This window comes from Chinchilla lanigera, unplaced genomic scaffold (genome assembly GCF_000276665.1).
Source record: "Chinchilla lanigera isolate Chin_1 unplaced genomic scaffold, ChiLan1.0 scaffold00005, whole genome shotgun sequence".
Classification (NCBI taxonomy): Eukaryota; Metazoa; Chordata; class Mammalia; order Rodentia; family Chinchillidae; genus Chinchilla; species Chinchilla lanigera.
In genome coordinates this window covers 15,793,479-15,809,804 of record NW_004955406.1, presented here as the reverse complement: position 1 = coordinate 15,809,804, position 16,326 = coordinate 15,793,479, and the positions used below count along the sequence as shown (strand labels likewise).

The window sequence follows — 16,326 nt, the reverse complement described above, 5'->3', positions numbered from 1 at the left end:
CTGGTTATTTTGTTACAGTAGATAAATATTCTATACAAGGTTTATGACTGTATTTTTTTCATTTTTAACTTATGCTAGGTTAATTATTTTAATATGTCTCTTAAGAAAAATCCTTTCACAGTATGTTTAAGATTTAGTTGTGTCTCTTAGTGGGGGTGTAAGGAAGGAGGTGGCATCCACTTATTTATTTAAATGTCTTAATGTAGCAAACTACTTCTTAAATTACTCATGTTAGGAATCACCCAAGGAGCTTGTTAAAATGGAGTTTCTCATTCAAGTGGTCTTTGTTGGAATCTGACAATCCGTATTTCTAGTAAGCCCCGGATGATGTTGAAGCTCTTGGTCCTTGGACCACCTTTTGAATAGCAAGGCTGAAAATTTTATAATACACAGAAGTAAAATCATTAATGCATCATGTACACTCAACATTTTTTTTGCTGTGGAAATTGATAATTTTTCATATTTTATACATACCTCTTTTTAAATAGAAATATATAATTGTGTTTTGTCATTTTACACGTTTCTTTTTGTCTTAGTCTTTGAAATCATTGAGAATGAGATGTGGTGTATAGCAAAGTACCTGATAATGAATGAGTACAAGTACCAATGAAGTTAACAGTCCAAGCATAAGCATTCCTGGAGGTTCAAGTTTTCATTAGCTTCCTCGAATTTTTTAGTATTATTCGCTGCTTCTATAAGTGTCCGTTTATGTCTGCAACAAATTGTTAGGCTTTAAATAGTTTCAGGTGGTAGGGTACAACTTATAACTATGAAACTGAAAGTTGTAGAGTTTTTACCCTTAACTAGCAAGCTAACAGGTTAGCCTGCCAAAGTTTCATCCATGTTGGCAGAAGATCTAAGGCTAGTGGGTTGGAGATAAAAAGATCTTGTTACTCATAAAACATTTGGCTGCATCCATTTCATATTGCACCATTTCCCCTGACCCTGAAGTCTCATGGTAGCAATGTGGAGATGGGCCCAGGTAGCTTTTGCACACCAGGTGGGTTTGTGTTATACAAAGGAACCTGTGCTTATTAAGCAAACCCCAACCTTTTGAAGGGTGTGCTCATCAATCTGTCCAGTCTTTTCTTCTTCAGGGAGATTTTTATCATCTTTTTATCATCTTGGTAAGAAAATAAATCTCCCTCTGCTGGGGATGTTCATTCTTCAGACACCTTGAAAATATAATTTAGAACAAAAGCTATCATAGGTTATACAGAATTGGAAATATCAGTGGAGAATTGTTTTTGAGTGACTATTGTCCTTAATACTAGTTGGTATGCTTTTTTTGTCTAATGTATCCCTGGTTGAATGACTTCAAATATTTCAGTTTTAATTACATAAGTGACTAAGGAACTAGATTTAAATTTAAAAATTTGCCTAGTACTTTGATTAAATTTCATAAATTTTTCCATTAGTAGAGTCTGGTATTGTAGTGATATATAACCATAATAAGATATGCTCTACAAATTTGGTTGATTAATATCTCATGTTTTGGTGCCTAGAGAATAAACCAAATGATTATATTTTCTTGTATATATCATAACATATATTTGCAAATTTAATACTCAAAGCAAATATATTTGATAAAGATACTGTTGCCAACAACTTTATTCAAGTAAAATATAGATTGACCTAGAGGCACATTTGTTTTTTCTAAGGTTAGCATTCAAATTTGTGATTTTGTTTGTAACGTTTAATTCGGGTTATTGTTTTAAAATTGATATAGCGTATTGAAGTTAAATCTGCTTTTCAGATTTAACATTTTTATATTTGGCTAGTAATATAACACTATTAAAATCCTATATTTAGCTGAGCCTGATGCCACAGGTCGACAATCCCAGCATTCTGGCAGGCTGAAGCAGGAGAATCAAAGTTTCAGTCTGGCCTTGGCAACTTAGTAGATCTTGTCTCAAACTAAAAAATAATAAAGGACTAGGGATACAGATCAGTGATAAGACCTTGAGTTCAATCCCCAGTATTCCCCCCAGGAATTTTTGTTCTACCCTCCTGACTATTTTTGGACTATTAAGAGAATGGAAGGTGAAGGCACATAGTAGGCACTTGCATTGGTTATCTGTTGCTGTGTAACAAATTACCCTCAAACTTGATGGCCTAAGACATTAAGCATTTAATGTGTTAGGTGAGAAATCTTAGTGGAGAATAGCAAGCTAGGTTCCTTGGCTTAAATTCTCACCAAGCTGCAATCAAGTGGTTGGCCAGGGAGGCTTTTATCTCAAGGTTCAAGTAGGGAAGGAACTCTTCCAAGCTTGCTCCCTGGCTACTGGAAAGATCTACTCGTGGCCACAGGGTTTCTTCACATGACAATAGTCTTCTTTCAGAGGGAATGAGTGAGAAAGCAGCAAGAGGGCATTGAAGACAAATGTCACACACTTTTTGGTAACTTAATCTTTGAAGTTATATCCTAACACTTTTGCTGTTTTCTGTGTTAGAAACAAATAATTTTCTTTCCAACTTACAATTACACAATGCTAAGAGGTGAGTGATCTTCAGAGACCATTTTAGAACCTGCCTCCTGTAGCATTCAATAATTAAATGCATCAAGATGAACATATTAATCTTCCATCATTGTCAGATTGAACAAAAAAGCTTTGGATTCCATGTGAAAGCCAGTCTCATTCTTTCAGATCTATACTAGTATTTGGACAGTTGTCTCACGTTTAATTTGATTTAATTTTGAAATAGACTTTCAGGCATTTCTGGTACTTTATTGAATAATTTTGATGAGTCTTGGTTTCCTATTGGTTTTGCTTGGAATTTAAGTGAATTGAATTTTAAACTTTTTTTTTTACCTGAAATACAAAAAAGTATAAATCAAATTTATAAGAAGAGCGATGTCTATGTAACTCGCATCCTCATGAGACAGCAGAATATTTTTGGGATTCCTGAAGCTGCCTACCTTCTTTTAGATTATAGCCTTCTCCCTTTCCTCATTTTGTAACTAGTATCCTGTATTTATGGCAGTCATTTCCTTTCCTTTCTTTAATGTTTTGCTGCTTAAGTATTTATGCATGCCTTTTTTTCCAACTGGGCTGTGTGTTTTCATTGTCTAAAGGGTATAGTTTGAGAACAGATGTTTCTTATTTTAATAGAATGTAACCCATCTTTCCTGTTACGATTAGTGTCTTTTGTGTTAAGTAAAGAAATTTTCACCTGTGGTCATGAAAGTATTTTTCTCTATTTTTTATTTGAAGCTTTTGTCTTTCACTTTTAGGTCTATACTTGCAGATTTATCTTTTCATATGGTTATCTGGTTCCCTTAGCATTATTTAAAAAGTCCATCCTTTTCCCTGTTTCCCTGAAATTTCACTATGTCATGCATCATATGTCCATATATGCATGTATGTATTTCTATGTTTTCCTATCTGGTCTGCTGTTCTATTAGTCTATTCTTTTCGGGATACAGTATTGCATTAAATAATAGAACTTTAAAGTGAGTTATTGTTTTTCAGGAAACTTTTAGGTACTCAAGGTGTTTTGCATCTTTATATAAATTTAAGAATCATGTAGTACATTTCTATGGTAAATGTATTGTGATTTTTTTTTTTTTTTTAAATTAGGATTACTCATAGTCCATGGACAAATAGAATGTGTCTTTACAGTACTGTCATCTAGTCCATGCACAGTGGTGCCTCAGTTCACAAACTTGATTCTTTTCATGATTCTGGTCATAAATCCAATTGGACAAGAACCAAATCAAACTCAGTGGTTAGGTTCAGTGTTGATCTTACGGGGAAGTTTGATTTGGTTCTCATCCAGTTCAGTTTGTGACTGGAATCATGGAGAGAATTGAATTCATGAACCAAGGTACGCTGAACATGCTATTTCTCTATGACATATGTGTATATGTATGAATGTATATGTATATATATATATACACACACATACATATACATATTTTCTATATATATTTATTGGGCTATAGAAAATCTTTTAAAAGTTTGGTATTTTTCAGGGTATCAGTCTTATTTTTTGATTAGTAATTTTTGCTGATTTTATAAATGATGCCAGTGTCTTTAATTTTAGTTTCTTGTTGCTGGTATGTAAAAATTAAGTCTATTTTCACATACAGGTTTTTTTTTCTAAATCCAGCAACCTTATTAAACCCATTAATTCCATTTTATTTGTAGATTTTCTTATGTTTTTATGTGCACACCATAATCTGCAAATAATAATAGTTTAGTGTCTTCATGATCTTTATCCTTATATCTTTTATTTATTTTTCTTGTCTTACTCTGCTGGCTAGGACATCCGGTACAATGATGAATAGAAGTGGTGATAGCTGGGCATCCTAGTCTTGATGCTGATCTCAAAGTGAAAGCATTCAACGTGTCACCATTAGGTATGATGTTTTCTGTAGGTTTTTTTGTAGGTATTTTTTATCATTCAGGAGTTAAATTTGTATTCCTAGTTTGTTAAGTAATTTTTTTTTCTTTAATTATTTGTAGGGTTGACTATACTCCAAAATTTTTATGCATCTGAGATAGTCATATTATTTTTCATTCTGTTACAGTGAATAGTTACATTGGTTTAACATTATAGAGTTAGTCAACTTTGCATTCACAGTGACTAGCCACCCTGATTGACCCAAGAATATCTTTTCTTACATGGTTTGCATTCTAGGAAAACCCACCAGGACAGCTCTCCCTACCAGCATCTCTTTGTGTAAACCAATCCTGGTCATTATATGTATTTTCTTGTATGTAAATTAGATTAGTAATATTTTGTTTAGGATTTTTATAGTTTTATTCATGAGTGAAATAATGAGATTGTTTATTTTTATATGAATTCTGTACAATTTTGTCAGTAAAGATTCTGTTAGCTTTACCAAATGAATTGGGGAATATACCTTTTAAAATGTTTTTTGGGAGAGCTTGGTTAGTCTAGGATTGACGTGTTTGTTAAATGTTTAAAGATCTTGCCGTTGAAGGCATCTGGACCTGTGGTTGTTGTCAAAAAAATTTAAATTATTGCTTCAACTAACTGTTGAACATTGTTTTATTTGGCTTTATTCAAGTTTTTGTTTTATATATCACTTTTGATATATTATACTTTTTAAAGGAGTTATCTTTTCTCATAATTTTGTTTTTCCAACATAACTTTAAAACTTTCTGGCATAAGATGTCTTAACGGAGTTCCAAGTTTTTAGTATCCCCAGGGTTTGCAGTGATGTCTTTCGTTCCTAATCCTGTCTCTTGAGTTGCTCCCTTTTTCCTTTTTTTCTTGATCAGTTCTTGGCAGACATGTATTGATTTTATGGGTTTCATCTAAGAACCAACTTTTGGCTTTGTTCATCCTCTGTTTTATGTTTGTTTTCCATTTAATTTATGTTCTTTATTATTTCCATCCTACTTGCTCTAGGTTTATTTTGTTCCTTCTAGTGCCTTGACTTGGTTGTGCATATTATGTGCAGATTGCTTTTTGTCCTGTAGGCATTTTGGGCCATGATTTCTTTTTCTTTTTAGCTGCATATACTGATTTTGGTGTCTTGTTTGTTGTTGTTTAATTCAAAATAATTCCTTATCTTTATTGTACTTATTTATTAGGACTGTGGTTTATTTAGAAATAAACTTATGACTTACATGAGAGTTTTTTTGTTTTTTTATTACAGATTTGTATTTTAATTATAATATAATCAGAAAAAACCTAGTATTTTGTTCCTTTGGATGTGATATTTGTTCTACCATCTGATAGTTGATTAAATTTTGAAATACTTGTGTTTGGAAATATGTGTATTTTTCAGTTACAAGAGCAGTGTAAAGTGATTCATTTGTGAGAAAAATTTTCTGTATCCTTCTAAGTCTGTATTCTTACTATATTATTGAATCATTGTGTTTGACGTAAATTTCTCATAGGAAGTATATAGTTGGGATAGTGTATAAACCACTTTCAGTCTTTTATTTAGGCCATTTTAGCCTATCATTTTATTATTTTCTGTTTCTTTTCTCTGTCTTCTGTTGTTGGCTATTATAGTTTTCTCCTTGCAGATCTTTTTTCCCCCTTGTACTAGAGATTGAATCCAGGGAGTGCTGACCTACATCTCACCCCATTATATTTTTTTTATTTGGAGATAGAGTCTTGCTGAGTTGCTCAGGCTAGGCTAGAACTTGGATCCTTTCTGCCTCACAGAGATTACCAGTGTGTTCCACCATGCCTGGCTTTTTGGTGGAGTGGTGACCTCCTTTTTTAGAATTCCATTTTGATTCATAATATAATTATTTTTTTCTTTTTTGAGACAGGGCCTCACTCTGTAGCCCAGGCTTGCCTTGAACTTGTGCTACTCCTGTCTCAGCCTCCCAAGTGCTGGGATCACAGATATGTGCCACCATGCCACCTCAAATTCATATATAATATTTTTGAATGCATTTCTTTGTGTAATTTTTAGTGGTTGTTTTTAAATATGTTTTCTTATTTTGCTCCTTCTTTACATATTTTAAGTCATGCTCATTGTATCGTTTCTTTATAACTTAAAAATATTGCTGTGGGAGGAGTCAATGAAGTTATAAAATCAAGTCTGTCATTAGGTATTATACATACAGATTTTTAGGGTGGTAGTGTGAAACAGGGTTTTGATCTGCACATTTCATCTTCACTTTGACTTTGTGCACTTTATCTAGCTAAATTTGCGTCTGGTAGTAACTCTTAGAATTAGTATGCTTTTACTACTCCTTTTTCTTTACTAGATTTTTTTCCCTAAAAATGTAGCAGTATATTCTTTAGTTTGAAATAATTATAAAAAAAATCCATTCTAGATTACATTAGCTTGTAAAAAACAGAATTCACATGAATTTAATACCCAGGCTTATCTTTTTCAACCAATAGTGGAGTTCAAATAAATGAGTCCCAAAGATATTTTCAAATAAATGAGTCCCAAAGATATCAGAGCTAATGTTCATTGAGGACTTTTAAATTTTGAATTCTTTACATTTCATTTAATAAGGACATCTGAAACTTTTCATTTATTTTTTATTTATTTATTTTTGTCTTTTTGAGACAAGGTCTCGCTATGCAGCTCAGGCTGGCCTTGAGCTCACTTTGTAGCTCAGGTTGGTCTTGAACTCACAACAGTCCTCCTGCCTCAGCCTTGTGAGTGCTGGGATTGCATGCACCACCACGCCCCGCCTGAAACTTTTCGTTTAAATGTAAACGTTTCTATATATTTTCTTTGGCATTTGACACTATTAAGAGAATACTACTATTGATTCCTTAGGGCCATGTTCTGAAGTAGCATTGTCTTATTTCTCCAACATCTTGTTGGTCTTGTTGTTTTTTTTTTTTTTTTTTTTTGGTTTTTCTCCGGTACCGGGAACCGAACTCACGACCTTGCGCTTGCCAGGCAGGCGCTTTTGCCGCTGAGCTAAATCCCCAGCCCCAGCATTTTTACCTTTGTATTTCATTTTAAATAGACCTATATGAAATTATTATTTTTAGAAGTAAGAATTATTTGAATATTGGCAGTTTTATATACTTCACCTTACATATAATGTCTCCATATATACCAGTAAATATATTACCCAACAAAAGTGTTAAGGCATTTTGAGAATGGGAGAGATATCTTCAGAGAAAAGAACTCTTTATATTTGGAGATCTCAGATGACCCTAGAAAGTTTTTCTGTTACTTCCAAATGTGTTACAAAAATTGTTAACTTTATCTCAGTTATGTATTACGTACAAGTAGTGTTGGATGTAATTTGATGTTGACATTGTTAATACTTAGTTTTATTTTCCTTTTAGATTTATTTTTTTAAAGCAGTCATACTAAAGATCCCTCAGAATAAAGCATTTGTTCACATAAATATTTTAAGAGTGGAACTTTGCAAAGGAATTAAATGAAAATGTTCAAAAGTGGGGATACCTTACTGACCTAGTGGGCAGCATCAGTGGAATTATCAGTGTTCTTGAGCCAAGTCATTAGTGGTTGTAGAAATAACTCATAATTTAAAAATGACTAAAATTGGTAGAGAGCAATTTAGCTACATTATATGTGCTAGACTGGAATAATTTTTAGGTTAGGGTGGGCGACTGATTGTTGGCAATGGAGTGGAGAGGAAGTTGTGAATTCCTCCCTAATTCTATAAACTTGAGCATATCAGAACTTCTCAGTTGATCATCTTATATTTGAGAGTTTTAAGACAAGAAGTGTCTTTTCAAGAAGAGCAATGTTTGTGTTAAGGTAAAAATACCATGTGACAAATTTTAAGGTGAATGAAAGTTTATTAAAGTAGATGAGTTGAAAGTCTTTGGCAGCAATGATCACTGTATTAAGCCCAGGTTTCTTTGATAATATAGTGACTTTTCCCTTGGTTTTGTGGCTGCCATTGACCTTTCTTTCCCTTCTGGTTAGTACTGCTTTTCCTTTGTCCATTTTTTTTTTTTACACGTGGGGTTTTCTTACCATCTGGTCTTTGTTTTTATCTTTTCTAACTGCACAGTACTAGTTGATGTTGGGCAATTTCGTTAATTGCCATTGTTTCAGATTTATTATTTCCCTTTCTTGTACCTTTGAATTATTGCATGTGTTAATTTTTACTCTGGTTATTCTGTCTGTACCCACTGTTTTCCACCTGGAAATGTTCTATTCTTTAAGACTCAGTCTTTGAGTTTATTTCAGATCTAATTTTAGTTCTCCAGTTGTTCTGATCACCAGCCTCTATTCTGCGCTTCTTTTTAATGCTTAGCAAAATGCCTAGGATTGCAAAATATTTGAATTAATAAGTTATCAGCTAGATTTCCAATTGTGCCCATATTGCTACAGAAAAGAAGGTGCTAACTAATAAACGTAAACACACACACACACACACACACACACACACACACACTTACCAGTCATTAAATAAAACATAACAAATTGTTTTGAGAACACAGTAGAACTTTAGTGGTTTTTAAAAGCATGAATTCTGGAACATGAAGGTCACCTTGATTTGAGTTCCAGCTCTGAGCCAGATACGGTGGCACAGGCCTATAATCCCAGCTCTCTGGCAGAGTGAGACAGGAGGATTGCAAGTTTGAACCGAGCCCGGGGAATTTAGTGAGATCTTTTTTCAGAATAAAAACCAAGGTGTACAGGTAGGCATTGTAGACGTAGTTAAGCGTGAAGGTGCTGGGTTCAGTGCCCTCTGGGGATGTGGAAAAGGAAATAATTCTAGTTCTGCCACTTGCTGAATGATCTTGGGCAAACTTAATTAACCTTTTTGTGCTTCACCTTGTTAATATGTAATAGTACCTGTTTTACATCTAACAATCAGTGTTATGTAATTACTCATTAAAATTGGTCGGTTATTATATTTTAAAAATTGGTTCAATATTTGTAGTTAGAGTAAGAGCAGACTATGCTAGTGATAGAAATTTAAATTGATATAGTGTTTCTAGAAAGCAGTAGTGTGTTACATAATGAAGATTTTCTGTCTTTTGGTTTAGTGATTTCATCATACACTCTTAATAAAATCTGAAGTATTTTCTAAATTCAAAATGAGATAAAATTGAAAAAAACTCATTATGTTTCAAAATTATTATTATTATTTGTGGTAGTGGGGTTTGAACCCAGGGCCTTTTCATTGAGCTATAGTTCCTACCCCCTTTTGAAAAAATTTGAGACAGGCTCTAAGTCACAGTGACAATCCAGTGAATTCAGGTTGGGCCTGAACTTGTGATCCTCCTGCCTCAGCCTCCCAGAATTGAGATTACAGGTGTGTGTACTATTCTTGGTTTTTGAAATTATTTATCATAGTTTGTAGACAAATCTGTAACAAAAGAGAACTACTTAAATGTATCGTTAAATGTTATTCATCAGTTAAAGTGTTTGCATTTTAAATAGCACGCAAAATGGTTATGATGCAACGGAGAAAATAGAAAAGATTAAAATCTTAAATGTGTTTTAAAAATCCCTAAGAACATGTTAAGATGCTAATTTATCATTGCTTTTAGGTGGTGGGATTTAACCTGTTTCAGGCTTTTACTTTTAAGATGGGGTGATTAGTGAGGAGACATGCTGAATTTATTTTTGTATTTTTAACAAATAAGGTAATGTTAAAGTTCTTCAAATATTTTGTATCTTTTTCAATCACTTGTCATTGTTCATCTTTCATATTTATAATATAAAGTCAATCCCTGTTGTATTAAAGAAGTACAACATTATGTTTCCTTAAAGATTCAGTCTTTACATTTGAACATTATAGCTTAGAGCTGCTTTTTTTAAATGGTGATTTTTTTTCATACTCCTAATTTACCATTATTGCTCAGTTTTCTAGAAATCATCTATCAAGTATAATTTATGAACATGATGATGCTGGTGTAGTTTGATTTAAGCTTTTTATTTTTCTCTCTGTCTCTTTAATCTATAGCAGCTGGAGCAGATCCAGAAGGAACTAAGTGTTTTGGAAGAGGATATTAAAAGAGTGGAAGTAAGAAAGCAACAGTTTCTCACATCTCTAGCAATTTTTCAATTTCATGAAATTGTCACCTTTCTTTCAAGTTGCTGCATTAAATTTATGAGATTGGTCTTGATTATGAAAAAATAACAGATGGTACTTTAGTTTTGATTGAGTGCATTTTTATGGGAAAAGATACGAATATTTTCTTGATATTAAAATAGAAACAAAAATCACTTAATTTTCTTAATTCATGATAATTTATCATGTTAAGTCAGTTCTGTCAGAATCCTAATTATTACCATTAAAATGATTCTTTAATATTCCTTTATTAAGTAAAAATTTTTATCTCCTATATATTTACTAAATTGTAAAGGTAATTAAAACAGAGATAAGAAAATATGTTGGCAGTATTCTGGGAATTTGTAATATAATCTAGTTTAGTTACAGACTGCATTGGAGGGTTATTGGGATCTTGTTTGCTATTGGAATATGAAGTTATTTATTGCCTTTCACAGTATTTAAATTTAACACATGGTTTTTATTACTCAGATATTACAATTTTTTTTCTGACATGCAGAATATGTATATGTTCAAGGATAATGGATTTAATATTTTGTGGACTTTTAGTATCCCATGTACCATTCCCAGCTTGTTATATTTGTGTTACTTGATTGGCTGTATGAGTGAGCTGAACCTGAATTATCCAGCAATACTTCTACGTGATAATGCAGTCTGAGAAACATTTTTAAATTTCCTATTTTTCTAAGAATCAAAATGTAGAATATGAAAAAAGTTGGTTATTACTGTGATTTAAAACTGTGATTTATGTGATAATAATTGATCATGAGGTCTTTTTCTTAGGTTAATGATAAAAAATTATTAAATAAAGCTAAATTTTGAATTAATAAGCATGTTATTTTCTTTCTATAGGGAATTTTTTAAAGCAGAAAATGATATATTTTTAAAAATTTTAAATACTTGAATCTTATGATCCAGTTATTACACCTTCATATTTATTTGGCCTAATGCCTGTCAGTAGGTTATTGCACAAATGAATGATTTGCTAATTCAGTGTTCACATGTTATACTGTTTGTCTTCTTAAAATACTTGGTTTTGTCTTTTTTCCATATTTGGTGGCATCATTAGTGAAGAACAGGATTGGATAATTTATAGTTCCTTAACAATTTGTACTACAGAAAAGTCTTATTTCTCAAATTTTCAGCTTTTTTTGGCTTTTATTCTCTCTGGAGAAGATCCCTTGAGAAATTTGGGTGTTGACATCAAAAGGGGCTGATGAAAATCCACTACTGGAAAGGAATACAGTGTTCTGTTTTTGAGTTACTCATCTTCTGTTTGGATATCTGCTATAATTCAACTAATTGTATTTTTAGGAAATGAGTGGCTTATACTCTCCTGTGAGTGAAGACAGCACAGTGCCTCAGTTTGAAGCTCCTTCTCCATCACACAGGTATAAAGCTTTCCTGTAGGATTTGTTCAGGATTTGTATTTCAATGTATGCATATGGTACTGGTCCTTGTGAGCCTTTTCAGTGTAATGTGTGAAACCCTGAGACATTATTTCTGGTTATGATCTAGAAATGAGATTCAGGTGGCCCATCTGTTTTTTTTTTTTTTTTTTTTTTTTTTTTTGGTTTTTCTCCGGTACCGGGAACCGAACTCACGACCTTGCGCTTGCCAGGCAGACGCTTTGCCTCTGAGCTAAATCCCCAGCCCCTGGCCCATCTGTTTTAATAATGATTAAAAAATAATTACTTCTGATTCAGAACTAGTGAGTTGTATGTATATTTTGAATTCACAGTTGGATTGAAATTTGGTGAATTTCTTGAAATAATGGTAGCTTTATACATATCTTCTGAGTTAAAATCAGATGATAGTCAAAGTTGAGTTTGGGAACATGAAATGGTAATATTGAGGGGAAAATATTATAAAAATCTTACACTTTTTCTCTAACTCATTGAATTTTCCTTGATGGACACTCTGCAGATTTAAAATGATATTAGATACATTGTTAATTTAGCTCCCTCTGATATTTTTTTATAACTCAGATTTATTTCTTTATTCTATTTGCTTTATTGGAGCAGGCATTATATTTGTTTTGTTCATGACTGCCTTTCCCAGAATAATGCTAAGCTTCATTTAAATATTTGTAGAATACACTGAATGAATATACCTTCTAGTTGTAAAATTTCATGAAATATGTGCTAAATTTTTAATTTTAAAATAGGTACTAAAATATGTATTATACATTTGAATTTTGAAATTTTTTGCCTGAAATGTTCAGAGCAAGAACAGTTTTACACAGTTGTTATTTATTAATCCATTTAGGATAATGGTGTAATGGAAGCTTTCAGACAGATAGTTTAGGAGAACATGTGGAATATCAGGAAATCCAGTGCTAGTATGTTACAGTAACCTTTAGAACCTTTATCAGTTTGGGAAAGCTATTATGTATCTAGTTTGGTATGGTATGTGGAGAAAGTGGTCTTGGGGAGGTTTTAGTTAAAGTTCATTAGTGAAATCAGGGTGCATTGACATTTTCCTGCACTAGTCATAGTATTAAAAATTCTTCTAAATTTTAGTTGATTCTGTGGTCATTTTACCTGTGTAATTCAGCTGATTTCCACTCAACTTTATTTTCTTTAAAACATTTTAAGTAGCTATGTCTGGTGGGTATTGATACCTTTATGTGGTGGTCATTTTCTGATATATATGATGTTTGACAATTTTTATTATGTAAGTATACACAGGAAAGCAAAAATATCACATCATAACAAGTTATACTTTCTGAACTGGTGATTTCTTTCCATTGTCGTATCCCTCTCTGATTGTTAGTAGCATATTTTTCTATCTCTTACAGGTTTTTGTTACTAATATCTGATTGTTTGATTTTATGAACATGGGCATTCATTTAATTCACTTAATGAATATGGTACATTCACTTATTTTCTCTATTGAATGTGTTTAATATGCTAGAAACTGTTCTAGGTGTTCAATCTAGCTGGCAAATCTCCTACCCTTACAGAACTTTACCATTTAAGGTGTGTCTGTGGAGATTAGGGGAGATACTAAATAGGCAAATACATAACATAATATTAATACATTAGTTGCCAGAAGTTTGAATATGGTTTGGCTAGTAGGACTTCTCCAAGGGGATGACATTTAAGCCAACGCTTGGGAAAAAAAAGAATAAATATGATGAAAAGCTTTTGAATATACAGAATCTAATTTAGATTTTAAAATGTATATGTTGGTTTCCATGTGGAAGGTAAAGAGCACACTATCTTGTCCTTCCCAATCTTATGTTATTGGAAGCAGGGAAGAGAGGTAGGAAGCATTTTAGCAGGCTAGCAGCAAGGAAATTTTAGTTTGGCTTAGGATTTTGTGTGCAAGAGATATGATTAATTGTAAGATAAAATGGCAGATCTTGTGAATGATACAAGATTTCATGAAGTCTATGAAAGTGTTGGAGAATTGCTACAATTGCTTGTGAAGTTGTCAGATGAGATTCTGGCAGTTATATTAACAATTTTAAAAGATTTTGATACTTTTTTAATCAAGTGATTCAAACATCAGTTTGAAATGGAGAAAGACATTTGGGATATTTGATGTAGATTGTAAATACTCTTTAAAAATGACCCTTAAAATTAAAATATGAAATAATTGCTGTGATGAATGTTACACTATATTTGCTTTTTTCTTTATTTTTAAGAAATAATGTGTAGTTGCAATGATATTAACCTCTTTTCCATCATAGTTATTAGCTTCATTGTTTAAATGCTGGGTAGCTTTGGTTTTCAGTCCTAGCTATTAAGGTTTGATCTCTTTTAAGCAGGCTTACTTTAAAAAAAACCTTTTTAGGATTCATTTATTTTTCTATAACAACGACCTTCTTTATGTATCAGATCATTGAATCCCTTGTGTAGAACCTAGGTTTATGTTTATTAAACTGTGCATTTTATGTTTATAGTTACTAAACTGTGTGCGAAATAAAATTCCAAGTAAAGTGTTTCCTTTACCCCTTTTTATTTGTCCTAACTTGATTTGCATAATTGTCACATCCTGTCTATGCTTTTCTTGCTGCCTTCTTTAGATCTAAGTACCACATGGAGTCTGGCAGTGGTTTTTTCATCTGTTCTCTGGTGCATTGTTGCTAGAAACCTGAACTTTCTTTCCTGCTTAAAATAATTCATAACAATAAATCTCACATTTTTCTTTTGCTCAGAAATCTCCATTGGATTCATTTAAATAGTTCCCCTCCTCCCCACTCCCTTTCTGTCTACAAGAATCCAACTGACAGCAAGCTCTTTGTTATTTTTACAGGCTCTTTCCCTAAAAAGTGAGGAAAAAGGGAAAGGAAGCAGTCTTTTTTAAAAAAAAAGTCCTATCTATTTTGTTCCTACTTTTATAATGTGGCATTTTGTGTGAATTTCCCATGCTTTATGATAATCTTACAAGTATGGATTTTTTTCTTAAATCTCAGTTTTATATGGGTTTAAAATATATTTTTGAGTAAATACTTAACCTAGAATGTGACTTAGTTTTCATCGTTCATGATATTTCATTGAAGCATGACTTATAGTATGCTTAAGAGATGAACTAATTATTTTGATTTTGTTTAAAAAAATTGATTTTGTTTTAAAAAAATTGTCAACCTGATGCGGTGTCGCATGCCTGTACTCCCAGCACTTCGGAGGCTGAGGCAAGGAGTATCATCTTGAGTTTGAGGCCAGCACAGGTTACATAATGAGTTGAAAGCAAGACTGAACTACATAGCAAGACCCTATCTCAAAAAACAACAAACAAACAAACAAACAACAAAATTATGAAGTAGACTTTGTTGGATTGGGAGTGGGGTCTTCACTGATGCCAACTTTCTCATCTGAGTATCAATCTAAACCATACTGCTGCTCTCAGGGACTTAACAATTTTGCTTTAGATTCTGAGGAAGAAAGTTTCCATACTTTGCATTGTAAAGTATAATTTACACTTTATTGTTGCATAGTGTATATGTGTGTGAGAGATATTATAATGTGTAAACTAGAGAATGGTAGATAAGCATGATTTCTTACCTGTTGCCAAATGGAATTGATTCTTTTATATGAAAGTGTTATTATAAGTATATAAATCCATTCTTTTAGAGGATTATTAACATCTTACACATTTTAAAACTTTTAGTTCAAACTTTAAATAAGAAAGTGAAACATGTTTGTCACTTTTTCTTGGCAATAGGATGGTAATGCAGTTTTGTTTAGATTGAAACTTTTTTAGAGTAGGTGTGATTATCTGTGAATTTTTGATAGAGGTAAACAGGGTAGACTTTATAAGGACTAATAAATGTGAATTTTGGGCTCTTTAAAGTTTACTTATAGTTTACTTATAAGTGTGTGAGTAGGAACCACAACTAAATAATTGATTCCGACGTATGTGAAGCCAGAAGCTTAGTGGAAACTTGGTCTCATTCTATGGCTAGGTGTAAGTATGAGGGATGAAGAACACTGACATACTTTCCTCCAGATTTTAAATTCTCTTCCAAGTTATAATTAGCATTTTTGCCTGTAAATTTCTGAGTGCTTTATATTAATGTGACTTCTAGCTTAGAAATAATTGTTTTATAATTGCTTTTTGTCTTTAAGCAAGTATTTCAGAATTGTCAGTTATCAGTCTTATGTCTGTGTTTTAAGAACTTGTAAGAACTTGGTTTGAAGAAAACTAGTTGAGGCTTTTCTACTTTAACTGGATTCACTGTAATATAATCCAGGTGGTTACTAGTTTTAAAATTTATCTTTTTTTCCTAAAAATAAAATAGTAATACAGTAGTAGTTTCTGACTTAGTCTATCTTTAAAGAGTATTTAAAATACTTATAATGATTAGAAATTTGCTGTTGATGATAAATTTAAATTTTTTTTTTTTTTT

General features: G+C 32.2%; 1 protein-coding gene across 2 annotated transcripts in view; it reads left to right on the top strand.

Moving 5' to 3' along the window:
* Rfwd2 (ring finger and WD repeat domain 2, E3 ubiquitin protein ligase) overlaps positions 1–16,326 on the top strand; it is a gene marked incomplete at its 5' end in the record, with an annotated part of 196,761 nt that overhangs the window by 49,502 nt on the left and 130,933 nt on the right. For both annotated transcript variants that reach the window (XM_013520966.1, XM_013520960.1), the window contains 2 exon segments: positions 10,362–10,421; positions 11,784–11,860. In XM_013520966.1, coding sequence (XP_013376420.1) covers positions 10,362–10,421; positions 11,784–11,860 — 137 coding nt within the window.